The sequence below is a fragment of the Salmo salar genome, chromosome ssa04 (genome assembly GCF_905237065.1).
Source record: "Salmo salar chromosome ssa04, Ssal_v3.1, whole genome shotgun sequence".
Taxonomy (NCBI): Eukaryota; Metazoa; Chordata; class Actinopteri; order Salmoniformes; family Salmonidae; genus Salmo; species Salmo salar.
The window spans coordinates 57,506,000-57,527,200 of NC_059445.1; the positions used below are offsets into that span (position 1 = coordinate 57,506,000).

A 21,201-nucleotide genomic window follows, 5' to 3' on the forward strand; every position below is an offset into this window, starting at 1 on the left:
TGTCCTCTGGTCTGATGAAACAAAAATAAAACTGTTTGGCATCATTATGTTTGGAGGAAAAAGGGGATGCTTGCAAGCCGAAGAACACCATCCCAACCCTGAAGCACAGGGGTGGCAGCATCATGTTGTGGGGGTGCTTTGCTGCAGGAGGGTGCACTTCACAAAATAGATGGCATCATGAGGCAGGACAATTATGTGGATATATTGAAGCAACATTTCAAGACATCAGTCAGGAAGTTAAAGCTTGGTCGCAAATGGGTCTTCCAAATGGACAATGACCCCAAGCATACTTCCAAAGTTGTGGCAAAATGGCTTAAGGACAACAAAGTCAAGGTATTGGAGTGGCCATCACAAAGCGCTGACCTCAATCCTATAGAAAATTTGTGGGCAGAACTGAAAAAGCTTGTGCGAGCAAGGAGGCCTACAAACCTGACTCAGTTACACCAACTCTGTCAGGAGGAATGGGCCAAAATTCACCCAACTTATTGTGGGAAGCTTGTAGAAGGCTACCTGAAACGTTTGACCCAAGTTAAACAATTTAAAGGCAATGCTACCAAATACTAATTGAGTGTATGTAAACTTCTGACCCACTGGGAATGTGATGAAAGAAATAAAAGCTGAAATAAATCATTCTCTCTAATATTATTCTGACAATTCACATTTTTAAAAATAAAGTGGTGATCCTAACTGACCTAAGACAGGGAATGTTTACTGGGATTAAATGTCAGGAAATGTGAAAAACTGAGTTTAAATGTATTTGGAAAAGGTGTATGTAAACTTCCGACTTCAACTGTACCTGATTGAGACATCATATGTCATTATATAATACATGGAAATTACTTGGTTATCATCCCGACCAGACCATTACAATCACCCAAGACAAATCCTGCCTGGCCTGCAAATGTTACTGCACCCAAATCCCAACATCAAGTGAGGGGGGCAGGGGGAGAGCTCTGTCTGAAAGCCCAATCACAGTGACTTCATCTGGGAACGGGAAAGTAACAGCACAGCAGTGGGCACATCAGGCCATAATACAAAGTTAATGACGCAGAATGGTGTCTTTTCTCCTGCCCCAGAATAATGTCAATACAGGATGTTTAGGAAAGCTGTACCTAATTACGCTTTTAAATTCACCGCCGACATGATTGATGATTTCAAAGGGAGGCATAATCGATCCACTTTACAGACAAGTCATATTGATTGCAAGTCTAGATTGACAAACTTTTTTCTCTCTCTCCAATGACAGAGGGACTTTACAATCAACAGAGAATCTTTGTGACCTGGTGGGTGTTTCTTAAAAAGCATTTTGATGAAGGCCTTATAGAGGATGTGGCAGCTGTGCAGCTGCTGTATTGTGTTACTGACTGCAATCATCTGTAATGGATTGGTGAATGCTCGGTTGCATTGGCAACCCCTGCCTGCCTTCTCCCACAGCTACCTCTTGACGTGCTCATGTCTCATGCTTATTATTTCCTAAACTTTGTTATTCCTCGCCAGCAGCAAGGTTGACAGCATCACTCTAGCAGCTGCCTGTTAAGGCACATCTAGTTAGTCTGACTGCTATAGGAGATGCTGGGTAAATTTGACGTGACAGGAGTTACTTTCTGCCTGGAGTCAACATAGATGAGCAAGAGGAATGGAATTCACTGTATGTTTTGGGGGAGGTTACTGGCTTCATTGTTACTGACAATTAAGAACCATTACTTCTATCAAACATCACAGATGCAAGATAGAGAATAGAATGAATTGGAAAATGAACTAGATCAGAGAAGAGATCTTCTATGACAGTATTCCATTTCCACTTGGCAAGTGCACTTTAAATGGCAACATGGGCTCTACAATAATTTATGATTAAATGGTTTGCAGGCACAGCCATTTTGTTCTTTTTGGAGAGAGCCCTTTCCCTTTTTGAAGGCCAATGTTAATGCAGTCATAGAAAGAACTCCGATGCACTCCCACGTGAAATGGCCATGTGAGGAAAGCCCTGAGGGAGCAAAGGCCTTGAACAAATGTGTGCGTGTGTGAGTGTGAGTGTGAGTGTGAGTGTGTGTGTGTGTGTGTGTGTGTGTGTGTGTGTGTGTGTGTGTGTGTGTGTGTGTGTGTGTGTGTGTGTGTGTGTGTGTGTGTGTGTGTGTGTGTGTGCGTGTGTGTCTGTACGTGTGTGCATGAGTGTTTGAAAGCGCGTGAGAGAGAGCTCAGTTCCAACATACTGATCCTCAAATATCCTTCAGTTTCTAGTTCCACTAAAAGTCTATTCCACAGTGAGTGTCTGCTAAAGGCTCTGTTTTTGTTGCTCCCTCTTTTTCTGCACAACTTTTAGAGTTGGATGATGACAGATTGTGAGCTACCTGATATCCTACATCATCCTCCCCAGTGGAGGTGTTTGTTACATCCTGAGGGAGTCCTGGAAGACTAACAAGCAGCCGGCATGTTTGATGGACTATGAGGAAACATCTGCTCTCTCTTGCTTTACTTGCGAGGAAGCAGACTGAAAACAACATAATAAAATAGAAGAAATCAATCGATCAACTACATATGCACTCCCTTATCCTTAAATTAACATTAGAGCAGACTTATAATGTATAATCAAATCCAATTTTTGTCAACTTCTTGTTGTGAATTAGTGAGTAAGGACATTTAGGCATCGTTGCTGCGTATTCCTCCGGATAACATGTTGCTAAAGCCCAGGGCGTTTCGACTGCAGTGTTTTCCAAAACTGTGGTGCATGTGGGTACCCCCGGGGATAAACAAGTCAGTGCCAGGGGGTACGTAAATAGCCTTCGGGGACTGACAATCTGTAATGGCAGACTTGTCTGTTGCTTATTTTTCATGTATATTATCAAGCCATTTTTCTCAGTGTGATGATCCATAGGCCTATTTCATCAATAAAAGCTCAAGTTAATTTACTTTCAGTTGAGTATTAACAATGTTTGTACCATGTTTTGTGCTGCTACCATGTTGTTGTCATGTTGTGTTGCTACCATGCTGTGTTGTCATGTGTTGCTGCCTTGCTATGTTGTTGTCTTAGGTCTCTCTTTATGTAGTGTTGTGTTGTCTCTCTTGTCGTGATGTGTGTTTTGTCCTATATTTATATGTTATTTATTTTACATTTTTAATCCCAGCCCCCGTCCCCGCAGGAGGTCTTTTGCCTTTTGGTAGGCCGTCATTGTAAATAAGAATTTGTTCTTAACTGACTTGCCTAGTTAAATAAAGAATAAATAAATCAATTTGCCAGAGATAAGCAGCAGAGAGATTGCTATTATGGCCAATAGCAATGGCTCAGAAGACACATTATTTATCATGGATGTAATGCAGAGAGCTGCTCCTTCTCAGGTGCAGCACTTAACAGTTTTAACATTTTAGTCATTTAGCAGACGCTCTTATCCAGAGCGACTTACAGTAGTGAATGCATACATTTCATAAATTTGTATTTTCCGTACTGGTCCCCCGTGAAAATCGAACCTACAACCCTGGCGTTGCAAACACCATGCAAACACAACTGAGCCACACGGGCATTCCTCTCAAACTGAAGACAGCTTTAAATTGTTTGTGATGTGTCAGCTATTGAATGCATATTTCTACATTATGTGGTTTTCTATAATGTGATCCAAAATTCAGTGGTTCCATTGGGGTTGAGACTGAGAGAGTATTTGACAGGAGATGGCATCAGAAGTCGAGCAATAAAGATCAATAGCGTTTCCTCCTCTTGTTCGCTAGGGGGCGGTAAAGCCAATAGCTCGCCACAACAACCAAGCAGAACCTCTTCCACAGACAAAACCACTCTTTTGTTTATCCATCATGGCTGCCCCCCTAAGTGCAATATGAACGAAAACAATAATGCATAAAGTAACCTTGCGTTTCGGATAGTGTCACCGAAATATGTTGGGATTTCATCGATAACTAGGCAAGATAAGTTTATATCATAAATGGATTTCCGTGTGAGCATCTCGATTTTCCGAAAATCGGTATATTTTTCGAGAGTTGCTTTCAGCATCTCTGCGCCACTGTTAAATGTGTCACCGTTTCTCAGAACGGGTCAGTCATCTTCTACCTTATCTGCTTAGCGTTCTCTCAAATTAATAAGCTATCATATAAATGTAATAGCCTTCCCACCAACCAGAAATATATTTTATTTTGTCTGAAATAATACATTAACTGGAATGGGTCTGCGATAATGAGATGTTCTTGACAGCCATGCCTTATCCAGCTAGCTATTTATTTCATTTTGAGGAAATAGCTCCATTGATGTCAGGTTACATACATGTCATTTAGCTATAATTATAATACTTTTTTTAAATCTGATTCCTGCGCCATTGTAAACTAGGCACAGCCGTTGCATCAGTTACCTGGCAGGGACACGCAGTGATGATGATGTTCTCGATGTCTCTTTCTGTTGCTTTGGTTTAGGATGGGCTGCCCGTCGTCCAGGGACCAATAATGGACAGGGTTTTTGCTTCACCCCCGCCTGTTTTATTACATCGGATGCGTTTTTGAGCAGACTGGCGAAAGGCAAAGCGGCAGAGACAGATGACAGTCTTTATCACTATCCAGCCTCAGTTCCGCCCGACAGCGGTAATCACAACTGCTGCTGCCTCTGAAAACAAAAGAGGGTTACCTCCGGGCATAGTAGTACAGTTGCTACTTATGCAAATGCTGCGCACTGAATGTGTAGACTAAAGTATGAATATTACATATGCCCCTGTATTCTGTAGATCTGTATTATGTACCTCATATTTTACTCATATTTCTGATGTCAACCCCTAAACTCTTGTTTCAGCTAAGCAAATATCATGGCTGGTGAAGGATCCAGATCAACCAGAGAAATCAAAGGTTTTAAGAGTGGCCATTATTGGTGCATCCAAATGCTGGGAAGTCCACACTGTCCAACCAACAGCTTGGCAGAAAGGTAGTTCACTTTATTGTACTGGCCAGTTTCTTCAGTTTAAGCTGTAAACATCATGGCATCAGTCAGCCTGGAGTTTATTTACCATTAACACCAGTTTCTTTGAACATGATCTCTCATAGGTGTTTGCTGTTTCCAAGAAAGTGCATACCACACGGTCCCGTGCCCTCGGTGTTCTCACAGTAGATGACACACAGATTGTAAGTGAGAATCACCTCTCAGACCATGCATTGAGCATAGCAGAAATTTGGCAATTGTTCATTATTTTATCAGTGCTGTGTTACATTATGTACAGTATCTGTCCAATATACAAACGTTATATTTATTAGATAACCACACTTATACAGTTGAAGTCGGAAGTTTACATACACTTAGGTTGGAGTCATTAAAACTCGTTTTTCAACCACTCCACAAATTTCTAGTTAACAAACTGTAGTTTGTGCAAGTTGGTTAGGACATCTACTTTGTGCATGACACAAGTAATTGTTCCAACAATTGTTTACAGACAGATTATTTCACTTATAATTCACTGTATCACAATTCCAGTGGGTCAGAAGTTTACCTACACTAAGTTGACTGTGCCTTTAAACAGCTTGGAAAATTCCAGAAAATTATGTCATGGCTTTAGAAGCTTCTGATAGGCTAATTGACATAGTTTGAGTCAATTGGAGGTGTACCTGTGGATGTATTTCAAGGCCTATTTTCAATCTCAGTGCCTCTTTGTTTGACATCATGGGAAAATCAAAAGAAATCAGCCAATACCTCAGAAAACATTATTGTAGACCTCCACAAGTCTGGTTCATCCTTGGGAGCAATTTCCAAACGCCTGAAGGTACCACGTTCATCTTTACAAACAATAGTACGCAAGTATAAACACCATGGGACCATGCAGCCGGCATACCGCTCAGGAAGGAGACGCGTTCTGTCTCCTAGAGATGAACGTACTTTGGTGCGAAAAGTGCAAATCAATCCCAGAACAACAGCAAAGGACCTTGTGAAGATGCTGGAGGAAACAGGTGCAACGGTATCTATATCCATTGTAAAACGAGTCCTATATCGACATAACCTGAAAGGCCGCTCAGCAAGGAAGAAGCCTCTGCTCCAAAACCGCCATAAAAAAAGCCAGACTACGGTTTGCAACTGCACATGGGAACAAAGATCGTACTTTTTGGAGAAATGTCCTCTGGTCTGATGAAACAAAAAATGGCCATAAAGACCATCGTTATGTTTGGAGGAAAAAGGGGAGGCTTGCAAGCCGAAGAACATCATCCCAACCGTGAAGCACGGGGGAGGCAGCATCATGTTGTGGGGGTGCTTTGCTGCAGGAGGGACTGGTGCACTTCACAAAATTGATGGCATCATGAGGCAGGACAATTATGTGGATATATTGAAGCAACATCTCAAGACATCAATCAGGAAGTTAAAGCTTGGTCGCAAACTGGTCTTCCAAATGGACAATGACACCAAGCATACTTCCAAAGTTGTGGCAAAATGGCTTAAGGACAACAAAGTCAAGGAATTGGAGTGGCCAACATAAAGCCCTGACCTCAATCCTATAGAAAATTTGTGGGCAGAACTGAAAAAGCGTGTGCGAGCAAGGAGGCCTACAAACCTGACTCAGTTACACCAGCTCTGTCAGGAGGAATGGGCCAAAATTCACCCAACTTATTGTGGGAAGCTTGTGGAAGGCTACCCGAAACGTTTGACCCAAGTTAAACAATTTAAAGGCAATTGTAACGGCTGTCGTGAGAGAGAGTAGACCAAGGTGCAGCGGAGTTAGTGTTCATCATTGAATATTTAATAAAGAAAGAACACTATACAAACAAAACAAGAAAACCGACAGCCAAACAGTCCTGTCAGGTGCAAAACACTAACAGAAACAATTACCCACAAAACCCAAAGGAAAAACATGCTCCTTATGTGTGACTCCCAATCAGCAACAACGAACTTCAGCTGTGCCTGATTGGGAGCCACACATGGCCCAAAACAAAGAAATACAAAAACAGAACGCCCACCCAATGTAACACCCTGGCCTAACCAAAATAAAGAACAAAAACCCCTCTCTATGGCCTGGGCGTTACAGCAATGCTACCAAATACTAATTGAGTGTATGTAAACTTCTGACCCACTGGGAATATGATGAAAGAAATAAAAGCTGAAATAAATCATTCTCTCTACTATTATTCCGACATTTCACATTCTTCAAAACAAAGTGGTGACCCTAACTGACCTAAGATAGGGACATTTTACTAGGATTAAATGTCAGGAATTGTGAAAAACTGAGTTTAAATGTATTTGGCTGAGGTGTATGTAAACTTCTGACTTCAACTGTACATGCATACTTATACATTCTCTCTCTAGATTTTACTGGACACTCCTGGACTTACTACACCTTCAAAAGTCAAGAGGTGATTTGTTACACCGGTTTCATTACTGTGGTATTGCAGTGCATAAAATGAAATAGGCGAATCTCCAACAGGCTATTTATCTTCTCCACAGGCACCAGCTGGAGAAGTCTCTCCTCGAGGATCCTTGGAATACAGTCAAGGAAGCTGACCTTGGTACTGTACGATTCTTCTTCAGTTTTCGGGCACACAGATGACTGCTGTAAGGCTATTGCTTTTCAGACAATCTAGTCTACGCTTTTTAAACAATATGTGGTCCCACACATTTTGCAATTCCTTTGAAATAAATATTTTTTTTCTCGCAAATGACAATGCACTGCATTGTGTTTATGTCCTCTTCTTGTTGTTATCTCTTCAGTGGTGATAATGGTGGATGTGTCGGACAAGTGGGCCTGCAACAAGCTAGACTTTGAGGTCCTGATATGCCTGACCCAGTACCCAGATGTCCCAGCAGTCCTAGTTCTCAAAAAGGTACTTCTCTATTTATGTAGCAAACACATGCAAATCTCATCCTCTCTCCATGGCCTCATCTTAAAGTCAATCATAGCACTGATCATATGCACTGAGGTGAGATCGTGGTTGTCATATGATATAATGCATTATTACCATGTAATATACTAGGAACTGTCTACTACATATGAATTGTTACATGAACCCTCTACTGTGTATGGCACAGGTTGACTCGCTGAAGAGCAAGAGCAGGTTGTTGGAGATTACAGCGGATCTGACATGTGGAGTGGTGAATGGGCGGAAGCTGCAGGTCCGCAGTGTGATCAAGCCCCCCTGTGCTGAGAGGAGGACAGACAGGGAGACCAGGACACCAGGGTCTGGAGATGAGGGCAAGCCAGGTGGTGATGTGGCTCCTGGTGAGGGCAGTGAGGCCCAGTCAGGGCTGAGTAAGGAGCAAGTGAGCGCTCTGAAGACCCAACAGGGCTGGGCCCACTTCAAGGATGTCTTCATGCTCTCTGCTGTGGATAGAGAGGATGTGGAGACACTGAAGGTGATGGTAGCTTATGGTCATATACGGACTAAAAGCAAATCTGATACCAAGTAGACAAGTACACTCGTGGAATAATTAAAGTTCTTTAAAACCCATGGAAAGCAATTGTGTCTATGTTGATGTGTGACAACTAATATTACTATAGACATCATGTCTGTCTGTCTGTCCTACAGAGGTACCTAGTAGTGGGGTCAAAGCCTGGTTCTTGGCAATACCACAGTGACGTTCTGACTAACCAGACTCCTGAGGAGGTCTGCACCAACACTGTCAGAGAGAAGCTTCTCGAGTATCTGCCCAAAGAAGTGCCCTACACAATGACACAGGTGACTTGTCATTACGGACGCACACAGACTTCACAGCCAGACAATACACTGCACTCATAGCCACATGTAGATGTAGTGCGTGTGCATGTCAACCATTTTAACTGTCAAGAGCTATCTCCTATCCCAGCTTGAGATGTATTGTAGGTCCAGTGTCGAATCACAATGATTTACTCTTTAGTCCCTAATATATGATGATTATGTGCCAGACATAAACATTGTAGCACATATAGAGAAATACTCACAGTAGTACTACCATTGAAATTATATTAACTATTTTTTGCTCGCAATTGCAGTCGATTGACTTGTGGCACGACAGGGGGAATGGAGAGCTGGATATAGCAGTAAAACTGTATGTGAAGAAAGAAAGTCACATGGCATTTTCAGTAATATTTTGAATGTTGATTTAGATACAGTGCCCTCTGTAATTATTGGGACAGTGAAGCATTTATTTAAAAAAAATTGCTGTATACTTCAACATTTTGGATTTGAACTCAAACAATGACTATGAGGTTAAAGTGTTTTCATTCATATCGGGTGAACCATTTAGAAATTACAGCACTTTTTGTACATAGTCCCTCCATTTTAGGGGAGCAAAAGTATTGGGAAAAATTCACATATGTTTATTAAAGTAGTAAAAAGTTAGGTGAATCATGATGAGTGAGAAAGTTATAGACGCTCAAATATCATAACCCCCCCCCCCCCAAATAATGCTAACCTCCCCTGTTATTGTCATGGTGAGAGGTTAGCATGCCTTGGGGGTACAATATTTGTGCTTTCTCACTCATCATTATTCACGATTCATTCAGGATTATACGTAATCATGGTAGCATCCACATTTATTTACAATAAAAGTGACTCCAAAATGACACAATACATTATTTACCATTCATTTCTATTGGGCACAGAATAATCTGAAACACAACCAAAACAAAGAGCAAATGCATCCAACAAATTTGTAGAGTCACAACCTATTACCTAACTTTTTACTACTTTAATACATATATACAGTTGAAGTAGGAAGTTTACATACACCTTAGCCAAATACATTTAAACTCAGTTTTTCACAATTCCTGACATTTAATCCTAGTAAAAATTCCCTGTCTTAGGTCAGTTAGGATCATCACTTTATTTGAAGAATGTGAAATGTCAGAATAATAGTAGAAAGAATGATTTATTTCAGCTTTTATTTTTTTCATCACATTCCCAGTGGGTCAGAAGTTTACATACACTCGATTAGTATTTGGTAGCATTGCCTTCAAATTGTTTAACTTGGGTCAAACGTTTCGGGTAGCCTTCCACAAGCTTCCCACAATAAGTTGGGTGAATTTTGGCCCATTCCTCCTGACAGAGCTGGTGTAACTGAGTCAGGTTTGTAGGCCTCCTTGCTCGCACATGCTATTTCAGTTCTGCCCACAAATTTTCTATGGGATTGAGGTCAGGGCTTTGTGATGGCCACTCCAATACCTTGACTTTGTTGTCCTTAAGCCATTTTGCCCCAACTTTGGAAGTATGCTTGGGGTCATTGTCCATTTGGAAGACCCTTTTGCGACCAAGCTTTAACTTCCTGACTGATGTCTTGAGATGTTGCTTCAATATATCCACATAATTGTCCTGCCTCATGATGCCATCTATTTTGTGAAGTGCACCAGTCCCTCCTGTAGCAAAGCACCCACATAACATGATGCTGCCACCCCTGTGCTTCACGGTTGGGATGGTGTTCTTCGGCTTGCAAGCATCCCCCTTTTTCCTCCAAACATAATGATGGTCATTATGGCCAAACAATTCTATTTTTGTTTCATCAGACTAGAAGACAAAAAAGTACGAGCTTTGTCCCCATGTGCAGTTGCAAACCGTAGTCTGTCTTTTTTATGGCAGTTTTGGAGCAGTGGCTTCTTCCTTGCTGAGCGGCCTTTCAGGTTATGTCGATATAGGACTCGTTTTACTGTGGATATAGATACTTTTGTACCTGTTTCCTCCAGCATCTTCACAAGATCCTTTGCTGCTGTTCTGGGATTGATTTGCACTTTTCGCACCAAAGTACGTTCATCTCTAGGAGACAGAACGCGTCTCCTTACTGAGCAGTTTGACGGCTGCGTGGTCCCATGGTGTGTATACTTGCATACTATTGTTTGTACAGATGAACGTGGTACATTCAGGCGTTTGGAAATTGCTCCCAAGGATGAACCAGACTTGTGGAGGTCTACAATTATTTTTCTGAGGTCTTGGCTGATTTCTTTTGATTTTCCCATGAGGTCAAGCAAAGAGGCACTGAGTTTGAAGGTAGGCCTTGAAATACATCCACAGGTACACCTCCAATTGACTCAAATGATGTCAATTAGCCTATCAGAAGCTTCTAAAGCCATAACATAATTTTCTGGAATTTTCCAATCTGTTTAAAGGCACAGTCAACTTAGTGTATGTAAACTTCTGACCCACTGGAATTGTGATACAGTGAATTATAAGTGAAATAATCTGTCTGTAAACAATTGTTAGAACAATTACTTGTGTCATGCATAAAGTAGATGTCCTAACTGACTTGCAAAAACTACAGTTTGTTAACAAGAAATTTGTGGAGTGGTTGAAAAACTATTTTTAATGACTCCAACCTAAGTGAATGTAAACTTCCGACTTCAACTGTAAGTGAATTTGTTCCAATACTTTTGCTCCCATAAAATGGGGGGACTATTTACAAAAAGTGGTGTAATTTATATACAGTATGGATTAAAATATATGGATTAAAATACCCTCAAATAAAATTTGACAATCTGCCCTTTAACTTCATAATCATTGTTTGGAGTATAGAGCCAAAAGAAGAAACAATACTTCACTGTTCCAATAATTACAGATGGCGCTGTATATGTCCCCTGTTGTGAAACATGTCAATGACACCCCCACCAACCTAACTACCCAGTTACTAATGAACATGTGAGAAGCCATCAGTGGAAGAAGATAAAGACAAGAAGGAGAGAAGTAACGGTAACTTTCTCACAGACGGATCGAGGTTCCATGCTCTGTGTGTGTGGCATTTCACACAGGCCTGTCAATGTGTCGACAGATAGTTCATCTGAACCGGCTGTTTTTTTACTTCTTCCCCTCCCCCCTTACATCACATTCCCATAGTGATTCTACAGCTTGCTTTTACATGACATCTCTGTCAGGTTTGGGGTCAATTCCATTTCAATTCAGTTTATTCAGTTAGGAAGTAAACGGAACATTTAAATTTCAGTTCCGAACAACGAGGGAAATTGTAATAGGAATTTCAATGTGCTTCCTGAATTGACTGAATTGAAATGGAATTGACCCCAACTCTGATCTGTATCCTGTCCCAACCATTTCCCCCTAATGTTTAAGAGATGAAGCTGCTCAGCCATGTGTTCTCTGACTGATGATTACATGTGTAGATTAACAGTTTTTTCATACTCTTTAACTTCAAGTCACTATACCTGGAGTTCTTTAGCCTGTAATAACTTGTAAATATTTGAGCAGATTCCTTTTTAAACCATACTTGTTTCATGTCAGACAGACTGGATGAATGTTAGCCTACATCTGCAGTGGTTACAGCAGTGCTCAGTGATTTAAACTTGATCCCTGCACCAGACTACTCTCTAGTTTTCATTCAGTTAAGTGAATGATGACAGAGTTGAAAGTCATTGATTTCCTGTATATTTGGTTGTTAGGACCGAGTGAGTATTACAGTATAAATTATTCTTATCTGCTATAGTAACTGTGGTCCTCTTGTGGACTTAAAACATTGGCATCATATTGAAATGCATGCTCATATTAATATAATGTATTTCCTTTTCTCTGTTTTTTGTATTTCTCCTGGTGACAGAAAGTGGTGATTGGCCAGGCTGGTCAGATGGTTTCCAGGATAGCCAGAGAGGCTGGAGAGGACCTTAGCACTGTGTTCCTCAGGGAGGTCAAGCTGAGGCTCTCAGTGAAGGTGAAGAATTGAAGAGGATTATGGGAAACAGAGTATTTTGATCATCTGGGGCAAACACAGTATTATGGTGGCCTAGTGTGTTGGAAATTAACACTCTTGTACTCTATGGATTCTTTGGATACTATATTCAATGAAAGATCTGACTGGTTTCTATTGCTTGACTGTGGACAGACCTACAGCTAAACTGTGCTGCTGAGAGCTTGTGAGTGCTCATCGTGAGTCAGCTATTGAGAGTTAATGGAAACACAGAGTGACAGCTCTCTCCCCTTGAACTTGTTCCCAGCCTTTTCTACAGTCACTTCTCTCAAGGGTCATCATACTGTATTCTTGCATAAGCATTGCTCTTGAGTAAAGGATGACGTGCTTATATTTTTGCATATATTTTCCACTGGTTTGTCTTTCAGAGATTCTGTAACATATTATCTTGTAATTATAATTTTTACCTCTCACCTCTGTTATTTAAATGGCTATATTTTGGTGTGTGTGTGTGGTGAGGTGAACTGTGAAAAGGTTCATGTTTTATTTTAGGCTCCCAGAACCTTCCTCTTGGCAGTAGACCTCTGCCTCACCTGTCCCTGTGATGATTGAACTGGGAGTAGCACAGTCACGTTCTGTCTGTCGAATGTCCCTGTTGTGCTATCCTCCCCCTGTCTCTCTCCTCTCACTCTTTCTCTGTCAGCTGACAATAGCATTGCTGTCCCCTCAAGCCTTGATTTCTATCCCTTTCTCTCTCTCGCTCTCTTTCTATCTTTCCTTCTTATTCTCTCTCAAAGCAAAACCCCTGAGGACTGAATTGTTTCTCTTTAATGGAATTCAAAATAGAGCGCTAACCTGCTGGTAGTAAAATAGAGCGCTAACCTGCTGGTGGTAAAATAGAGCGCTAACCTGCTGGTGGTAAAATAGAGCGCTAACCTGCTGGTGGTAAAATAGAGCGCTAACCTGCTGGTGGTAAAATAGAGCGCTAACCTGCTGGTGGTAAAATAGAGCGCTAACCTGCTGGTGGTAAAATAGAGCGCTAAATCGTTGGTAAAATAGAGCGCTAACCTGCTGGTGGTAAAATAGAGCGCTAACCTGCTGGTGGTAAAATAGAGCGCTAACCTGCTGGTGGTAAAATAGAGCGCTAACCTGCTGGTGGTAAAATAGAGCGCTAACCTGCTGGTGGTAAAATAGAGTGCTAACCTGCTGGTGGTAAAATAGAGCGCTAACCTGCTGGTGGTAAAATAGAGCGCTAACCTGCTGGTGGTAAAATAGAGCGCTAACCTGCTGGTGGTAAAATAGAGCTCTAACCTGCTGGTGGTAAAATAGAGCGCTAACCTGCTGGTGGTAAAATAGAGCGCTAACCTGCTGGTGGTAAAATAGAGCGCTAACCTGCTGGTGGTAAAATAGAGCGCTAAACCGTTGGTAAAATAGAGCGCTAACCTGCTGGTAAAATCGGTCAGATAATGGTAAATAGGTTCATTTCTCCCCCTCCCTGTAAGTTTGCTCTATGCGCTGTCACTATCCAGGCTATCTTGATGAAAAACAAGTGTGTGGCCTAAAGCAAGGCCAAAGAGAGAGAGAGATAAAGAGAGGGAGGGCTGGGGTGTCTCAATGAAGAGAGAGAGTGAGACAGTGAGAAGAAGAGGGGGAGAAAGAGGGCTGTAATGTCTCAGTTCACTCTGTCTACAGAAACAGCTGCTCTCCATTGATTACACTGGCAGTTACACTCCTAACAACCGTATGTTTAGTGCAGAATACTAGAGGTAATCTTCAATTAGACAAACCAACTGCTTTGCAAGGAGTATATGAAATGATAAATACATTTACAAAAATAATATGTACGCTTTCATACAATTTCATATGTGTAACCTGTCCATGCATTGAGGTGGTAACCTTGGTACAGTATTTAACATTCAGAGTGAGATGTACACCAAGACATTGATAGTCATTCTTTGGTTTTTAATTTTAAACATTATTTCACAAGTCAACAAGCATCTTACAATATCAAAATCAGCTCTTAAACACAACTTTGGCTCTTGGTATCACTAAGGTATTGTAATCAAATGCGACTTCTTGCCAGGAAGACGAGACCAGTCCACCAGTTTTTAGTTTCCTTTAACACAACTCCAGATGACATTGAGAAGCAGCATTAGAACCCTTACCATTGCTAAAACTCAGTAATGGTAACGGTTTGAGCGCCACCCTCTAGCTTCCAACCGCCAGCAGCATCCGTCCATGTGTGTACTATTGTAGCTATGACATTGAGAGGCATCAATAGAACCCTTACCATTGCTAAAACTCAGTAATGGTAACGGTTAGATTGCCACCCTCTAGCTTCCAACCGTCAACAGCTTGTGTGTGTGTGCTGATAGTATCCGGAGGGGGAATGAGACCCTGGATAGTACATCATCTATACTGTAGTGTCACCATAACGAACTTACAGTATATGATGATATCCTGTCCAGGGTACAAGACTAACGAACAATGTCCCATGATGACATTGCCTAAATGAATAAACCTAATGGGGATAAAATTATGGATATTACATATTAAATAAATACACAAACAAATATGTACAGAAACAGGGTTGAGTCAATATGTTATCAATGTGTTATAACATTCTGAGAAGTCAACCACCCAGGGAATGAATACAATATGCATGCTATATTACAGAATGATATTTTCTTGCATGATCCACATCAATTTCTTAATCAAATCTATTGAGGTCCTATTGCAAGACTAACCAAGAGCAGATCCCACATTGCATTACATACCGATACCATGTACATGAGTTTTCTTAATGTAATTGCTTGTAGTTAACTAAAAGAAACCACTTGCAGAGCATCTTAATAGAGGACCTTCTCTAAACATCAGCTCTCTCCCCTAATTATCCCCTTCAAATGAAGCCCAATTGACAGCTTCAGAGGTTTAGCGTGACTGGGTTAAGTGATCAAAACGTCTGTAAATTTCACATAGTGGGCCTTTAAATGTTCACCTCACCTCCATGTCTGGTCTGTCTGCGTTGTCCTCTCTCCTCTTGAAGAAAAAAAGTGTTAATTAAGGGCGTTGGTTGTTTTCTATTACCACGCTGCTCTGGTTTACAACAGCCAGCACGTCTCCAACACCACCACGTTGTTCACAGACTCATGACAGCTCGCAAAGGTGTCCTTTAAGGCCACCAGATCATTTGCATATGGTGATGACGTCAGAGCTGTGGCCCCCTTATCTATCATGCTCTGGGTCTTGTCCCGTTTGCCTCTGATCTAATGATGTGCCCCACCCCTTCTAATCAGACCCCAAACAGTTTTGCAACATCAGGTGTTTGATATCTCATCTGACACCCCTCCATGCCCCTGTACACACCCATTCCAAAGCAAGTTTTTCTTAAGAAATGTTTTTCTCCCGGTTTTTTTTGCCTTATTTTGGCAGATTTATTTCCAGCTTGCATTTTGTTTAACAAATTGTCTGTCTCTTTTGTCAACATTCAAACTCACCCAAGCAAACATTACCTATTGTTAAAACATGACCTCCACTGAACTGGTTATTGAAGTCACTGAATAATTAAACATTATGACCTTAAGTGGACATCCTAAGAAACAGCCAACTGAAATAATTTCAGTCTTAAAACTTTCAGAAATGTGTTTGGACACACCTACTCATTCCAGGGTTTTTCTTTATTTTTACTATTTTCTACATTGTAGAATAATCGTGAAGACATCAAAACTATGAAATAACACGTGGAATCATGTAGTAACAAAAAAGTGTTAAACAAATCAAAATATATTGTATATTTTAGATTCTTCAAAGTAGCCACCCTTTGCCTTGATGACAGCTTTGCACACTTTTGGCATTCTCTCAAACAGCTTTTAATGTTTTATTTTATTTAACCTTTATTGAACTAGGCAAATCAGTTAAGAACAAATTCTTATTTACAATGACAGCTTTATGAGGAATGTTTTTCCAACAGTCTTGAAGGAGTTCCCACATATGCTGAGCACTTGTTGGCTACTTTTTCTTCACTCTGCTGTCCAACTCATCCCAAACCATCTCAGTTGGGTTGAGGTCGGATGACTGTGGAGGCCAGGTCATCTGATTCAGCACTCCATCACTCTCCTTGGTCAAATAGCAATTATACAGCCTGGGGGTGTATTTTGGGTCATTGTCCTGTTGAAAAAAAAATGATAGTTCCACCAAACTCAAACCAGATGGGATGGCGTATCGCTGCAGAATGCTGTGGTAGCCATGCTGGTTAAGTGTGCCTTGAATTCGAAATAAATCACTGACAGTGTCATCAGCAAAGCACCCCCACACCATCACACCTCCTCCATGCTTCACAGTGGGAACCCCACGTGCGGAGATCATCCATTCACCTACTTTGCGTCTCACAAAGACATGGCAGTTGGAACCAAAAATCTAAACTTTGGACTCATCAGACCAAAGGACAGATATCCACCGGTCTAATGTCCATTGCTCGTGATTCATGGCCCAAGTAAGTCTCTTCTTCTTATTGGTGTCCTTTAGTAGTGGTTTCTTTGCAGCAATTCGACCATGAAGGCCTGATTCACGCAGTCTCCTCTGAACAGTTGATGTTGAGATGCGTCTGTTACTTGAACTCTGTGAAGCATTTATTTGGGCTGCAATTTCTGAGGTGCAGTTAACTCTAATGAACTTATCCTCTGCAGCAGAGGTAACTGTGGGTCTTCCTTTCCTGTGACGGTCCTCATGAGAGCCAGTTTCATTATAGCGTTTGATGGTTTTTGCGACTGCACTTGAAGAAACTTTTAAAGTTCTTGAAATTTTCCGGATTTACTGACCTTCATGTCTTAAAGTAATGATTGACTGTTGTTTCTCTGTTTAGTTATACTGTTATTGCCATAATATGGACTTGGTCTTTTACCAAATAGGGCTATCTTCTGTATAGCACCCCTACCTTGTCACAACACAACGCATTAAGAAGGAAAGAAATTCCACAAATTAACTTTTAACAAGGCACATCTATTAATTGAAAAGCATTCCAGCTGAAGCTGGTTGAGAGAATGCCAAGAGTGTGCAAACCTGTCATCAAGGCAAAGGGTGGCTACTTTGAAGAATGTCAAATATAACATATATTTTGATTTGTTTCATACTTTTTTGTTACTACATGATTCCATATGTGTTATTTCATAGTTGTGATGTATTCACTATTATTCTACAATGTAGAAAATTGTAAAAATGGTAAGGTTCTGCTTTTCTTTTCTTAGTCAACCTTGTGTTCTTTTTCTTTGTGTTCTGGAACGTAGCCCTGTCTTTCATTTTGTTCATTGTTTTCACCTGTGTTCGTTTCTCACCTGGTCTCATCAGCTCCCTATTTAGTTCAATTCTTTCTGTTTGTATGGTTGTGAGGTATTGTTTGTTTTTGACTGCCTACCTGTGTTTGACCATTGCCTGCCTGTGACCACGATTTCTTAATAAACATCTGCCGCGCTCTGCGCGTAAATCTGCACCTTTTCTCCCTGAGTATTCATTACAAAAATAAAGAAAAACCCTGTTCTGAGTAGGTGTGTCCAAACTTTTGACTGGTACTGTATAATATTTGACAGTTCCTCCCCACTACAAATACTTTATAATTCACGTCATGGCAAATGCAATCAATTGTGTCTTAGATCTTGATTACAAAGGAAAGGGTATCCAACTATCAGCAGCTGATTTCAACTGAATATTATGCAATGACTCTTCTTGATGTAAATGTTAGTGGTTTGAGTCATCTACATATCAAACATAACTGCAACCATCTTTCAGGAGCATTCATTGTGGTTGGCATATTTTCTGACACAATATTCGTATCACATTTCAACAAAATTGAAATAAATATGTATGAGGCACGTGGGAGGTGTCGGGTGACACGGTTTGGGGTGAGGACAGAGGTGGGGGCGACAACGTAGCCCAGTTACTGTGGAAACAGGCTCCCCAGTTTGGGTGGGGGACCAGGGGGGTGTGAGTGGTCGGGTTGATCCTACAGATAAAGACGTAAGCAGGCCTATCTGGGCGGCACCATTGAGGTGCCTGGTGTCCCTCCAACTCTTTATCAGCAAAGAGTTGGAGGGGCACCAGGCACTAGCAGTTCTGGAGGGGAGGGTCAGGGGGGGCCAGTGCCCCTGTGACAACAATTTTGGACCCCCTTGTGGCCCCCCTAAATGTGGAGTATGAAATAATTTTTACATAACAAATTTTTGCTATCGTTCTTTTTTTACATCCGTTATTAGACAGGTGGCAACGGGGAACATGGTCTTTTGACTGCTAATGCCTGCAATGCAGTGAAGAAAACGATATGACAACAATGACGTCTAATGTAACTGGCCCCTCTAACAGTACAACTGGCCCCAGCTTGGCCCCCCCAGTTGAAATGGTCTAGAACCACCACTGGCACCAGGCACCAGGGAAACAAATTTAGATTTCTGTGAATTTTACAGCGCATTCAAATAAAAATGTATTTCTGAGGCCAGCCAGACATTTAAGAGCAGGAGGACAAAAATGTAATTTATTTAAGTACGGAATTAAAAATAATAATACACATTTGCTTTACTTTGTAAGAATGCAGTTTCACATTATACATCTAAATCAGACTAAATTTTCTTCTTAATATTATTAAGTATGTATCAGATGGAAGTATTGGGGGAAAATAAATAAATGTCACGACTTCCGCCGAAGTCGGCTCCTCTCCTTGTTCGGGCGGCGTTCGGCGATCGACGTCACCGGCTTTCTAGCCATCGCCGCTCCATTTTTCTATTATCCATTTGTCTTGTCTTGTTTCCATACACACATGGTTATCATTTCCCCAATCAATCTACTTGTATTTAACCCTCTGTTTCCCCATCATGTTTTGTATGTAATTGTTTCATGTTTTTCGTGGTGTTTGATTTACGCGCATTACTTTGGTTTACTTTGGTTATGTTCCGTGGTTTTGAGCGCATTTTTATTTATGTAGTGCTCTCGTATTTTGGAACTATAATAAAGTGCGCCTGGTTACATTTCGCTTCTCTCCTGCACCTGACTTCGCCTCTCATACACCCGATATTGACAATAAATATCCCTAAAAACGGATCATCTTGGGTAATGAATCTGATGCAGTTAATTTTGTAAAGTAAATGACTATTTATAGACATTCATATAAATGTTCTGATTTACCTCTACATAACATATGAGCATAAGAGCAGAACATGAGTCTCCAGTCCATACAAGTTCTGTGTAGGCCCTCTTCATATGCTGGGATAAGAGATTTGTAAGTTCTCTCAAATATGTATTTCATATGTAGAATGAGTTATCCATTCCTAATGACAATTTAATGATAATATGAAATATTGTTTAATCATACAACCACATTAATAATTCCACCCTCTTGCCTTGAAGACCAAAGACAAATATATATTTTTGTGACAGCATTTACTACATTAGAGAAGCTCAGAAGTGTTCAGATATTTTTGGTATCATGATGATATTTATCATAACCAAGCCACATCTCAAAGAGCCAGGCCATCCCTATAGAGCCCAAGTCCAGTGGACTGGAGGTCGTTACTTAGGGAGCAAGGTGTCACTCAACACACACCTCTGCATTGACACTCCCCAGCCTTCTGTCCTGTATCTGTCTGTCTGGTCAGCCAGTATAATAAAGGAGCTGGGACCAGCTTCCTGTAGTAATGGCAGGCCAAACTGCCCAGGTGATTAGCACCTGGCCTGGGAGTTGGGGGTTTTGAAGTTGGGGAACCCCAATGCCTCACTGCCTATACTGAACACCAACCTCCCCCTCCCTGCTCCTCTCTTTTCACACAACATGTAAGCTACTCTAAACTGTGTAAAGATCAAAGTGGGGTTCTGATTGATGTTCGAACACTTAACACACACACACACACACACACACACACATCTCTGTCTTCCATATGGGAGGGAAAGCTATAGGGGATAGCTGCCCTAATCACATCTCAAGTGCATATCACTGAGTTTGAGTTTGGAGTAAATCAGAGAGGAATTAACAACAAGAGCACTAACTGGAGCTCCAAGGCCATGTATCTGCATGAGGAGAGGCTGCTGTGTGGTGACTACCCACTCAACTCTCAGCCCAGGAACTATGGCAATTGTCCACCAGGTAGGTTTGTGTTTAATGGATAGACAACATGACCAAATGTTACTGGAAACGTTGCATTACAATGTTTAAAAGTCCTAACTGAGCCTAACAATACAGTTTTTGCTCTTTCCTATTGAGAGGGGTAGCCTATCCCACTGGGCACAGACGTCAATTCAACATTAACATAATTTCATTGAAATTATGTGGAAACAACGTTGATTCATTCAACCAGTGTGTGCCCTGTGGTTAGCTATTTATGTAGTCTATTGTCATAGGTTTGTGGAATAAAAAACATAACTCTAATATAGGCTATGAATGACGCAAATAAATACCTTCTACTAGATTGGAAAGATGCGGTTGTGCGGGGCCAGTCTTGGAACAGCGGCGTTAAAGTCGGGTGTGAACCCGAGCTTTCAGCTCTTCAAGTCCGGGTGTCGCTCCAGGGTCGCGAGCTATGGAAACAATTTGGCGATATAGGAACTGAGATGCTCATCACCAAAACAGGAAGGTAGGATGTGTGGATGATAAATAGCGGTAGCCATAGGCCTTC

General features: G+C 41.2%; 2 protein-coding genes, 1 long non-coding RNA gene and 1 pseudogene across 4 annotated transcripts in view; 2 read left to right on the forward strand and 2 right to left on the reverse strand.

Annotated features, from left to right (window-relative positions):
• Nucleotides 1-4,479, reverse strand: part of fam222ba (family with sequence similarity 222 member Ba) — a 64,306-nt gene extending 59,827 nt beyond the window's left edge. Inside the window, exon 1 of the mRNA XM_014197271.2 lies at nucleotides 4,347-4,479. The gene's annotated coding sequence lies outside the window, so the exon portion shown is untranslated. The remainder of the gene's footprint in view (nucleotides 1-4,346) is intronic.
• On the forward strand, nucleotides 3,782-13,023 carry LOC106603499 (GTPase Era, mitochondrial-like; annotated as a pseudogene).
• A 1,472-nt stretch (nucleotides 13,024-14,495) lies between these two features.
• LOC123742472 (uncharacterized) lies at nucleotides 14,496-15,842 on the reverse strand. The gene is made up of 2 exons (XR_006769648.1): nucleotides 15,554-15,842; nucleotides 14,496-15,071 (listed from the first exon to the last, which is right to left on the reverse strand). It is a non-coding gene; the product is annotated as an uncharacterized lncRNA (long non-coding RNA).
• Nucleotides 15,843-20,378: 4,536 nt separating this feature from the next.
• Nucleotides 20,379-21,201, forward strand: part of tbx16l (T-box transcription factor 16, like) — a 22,004-nt gene continuing 21,181 nt past the window's right edge. Inside the window, exons 1-2 of one of the 2 annotated variants that reach the window (XM_014197266.2) lie at nucleotides 20,379-20,672; nucleotides 20,994-21,159. In XM_014197266.2, coding sequence (XP_014052741.2) covers nucleotides 20,591-20,672; nucleotides 20,994-21,159 — 248 coding nt within the window. In that variant the 5' untranslated portion in view covers nucleotides 20,379-20,590. The remainder of the gene's footprint in view (nucleotides 20,673-20,993; nucleotides 21,160-21,201) is intronic. The other variant, XM_014197267.2, reaches the window with a different exon arrangement.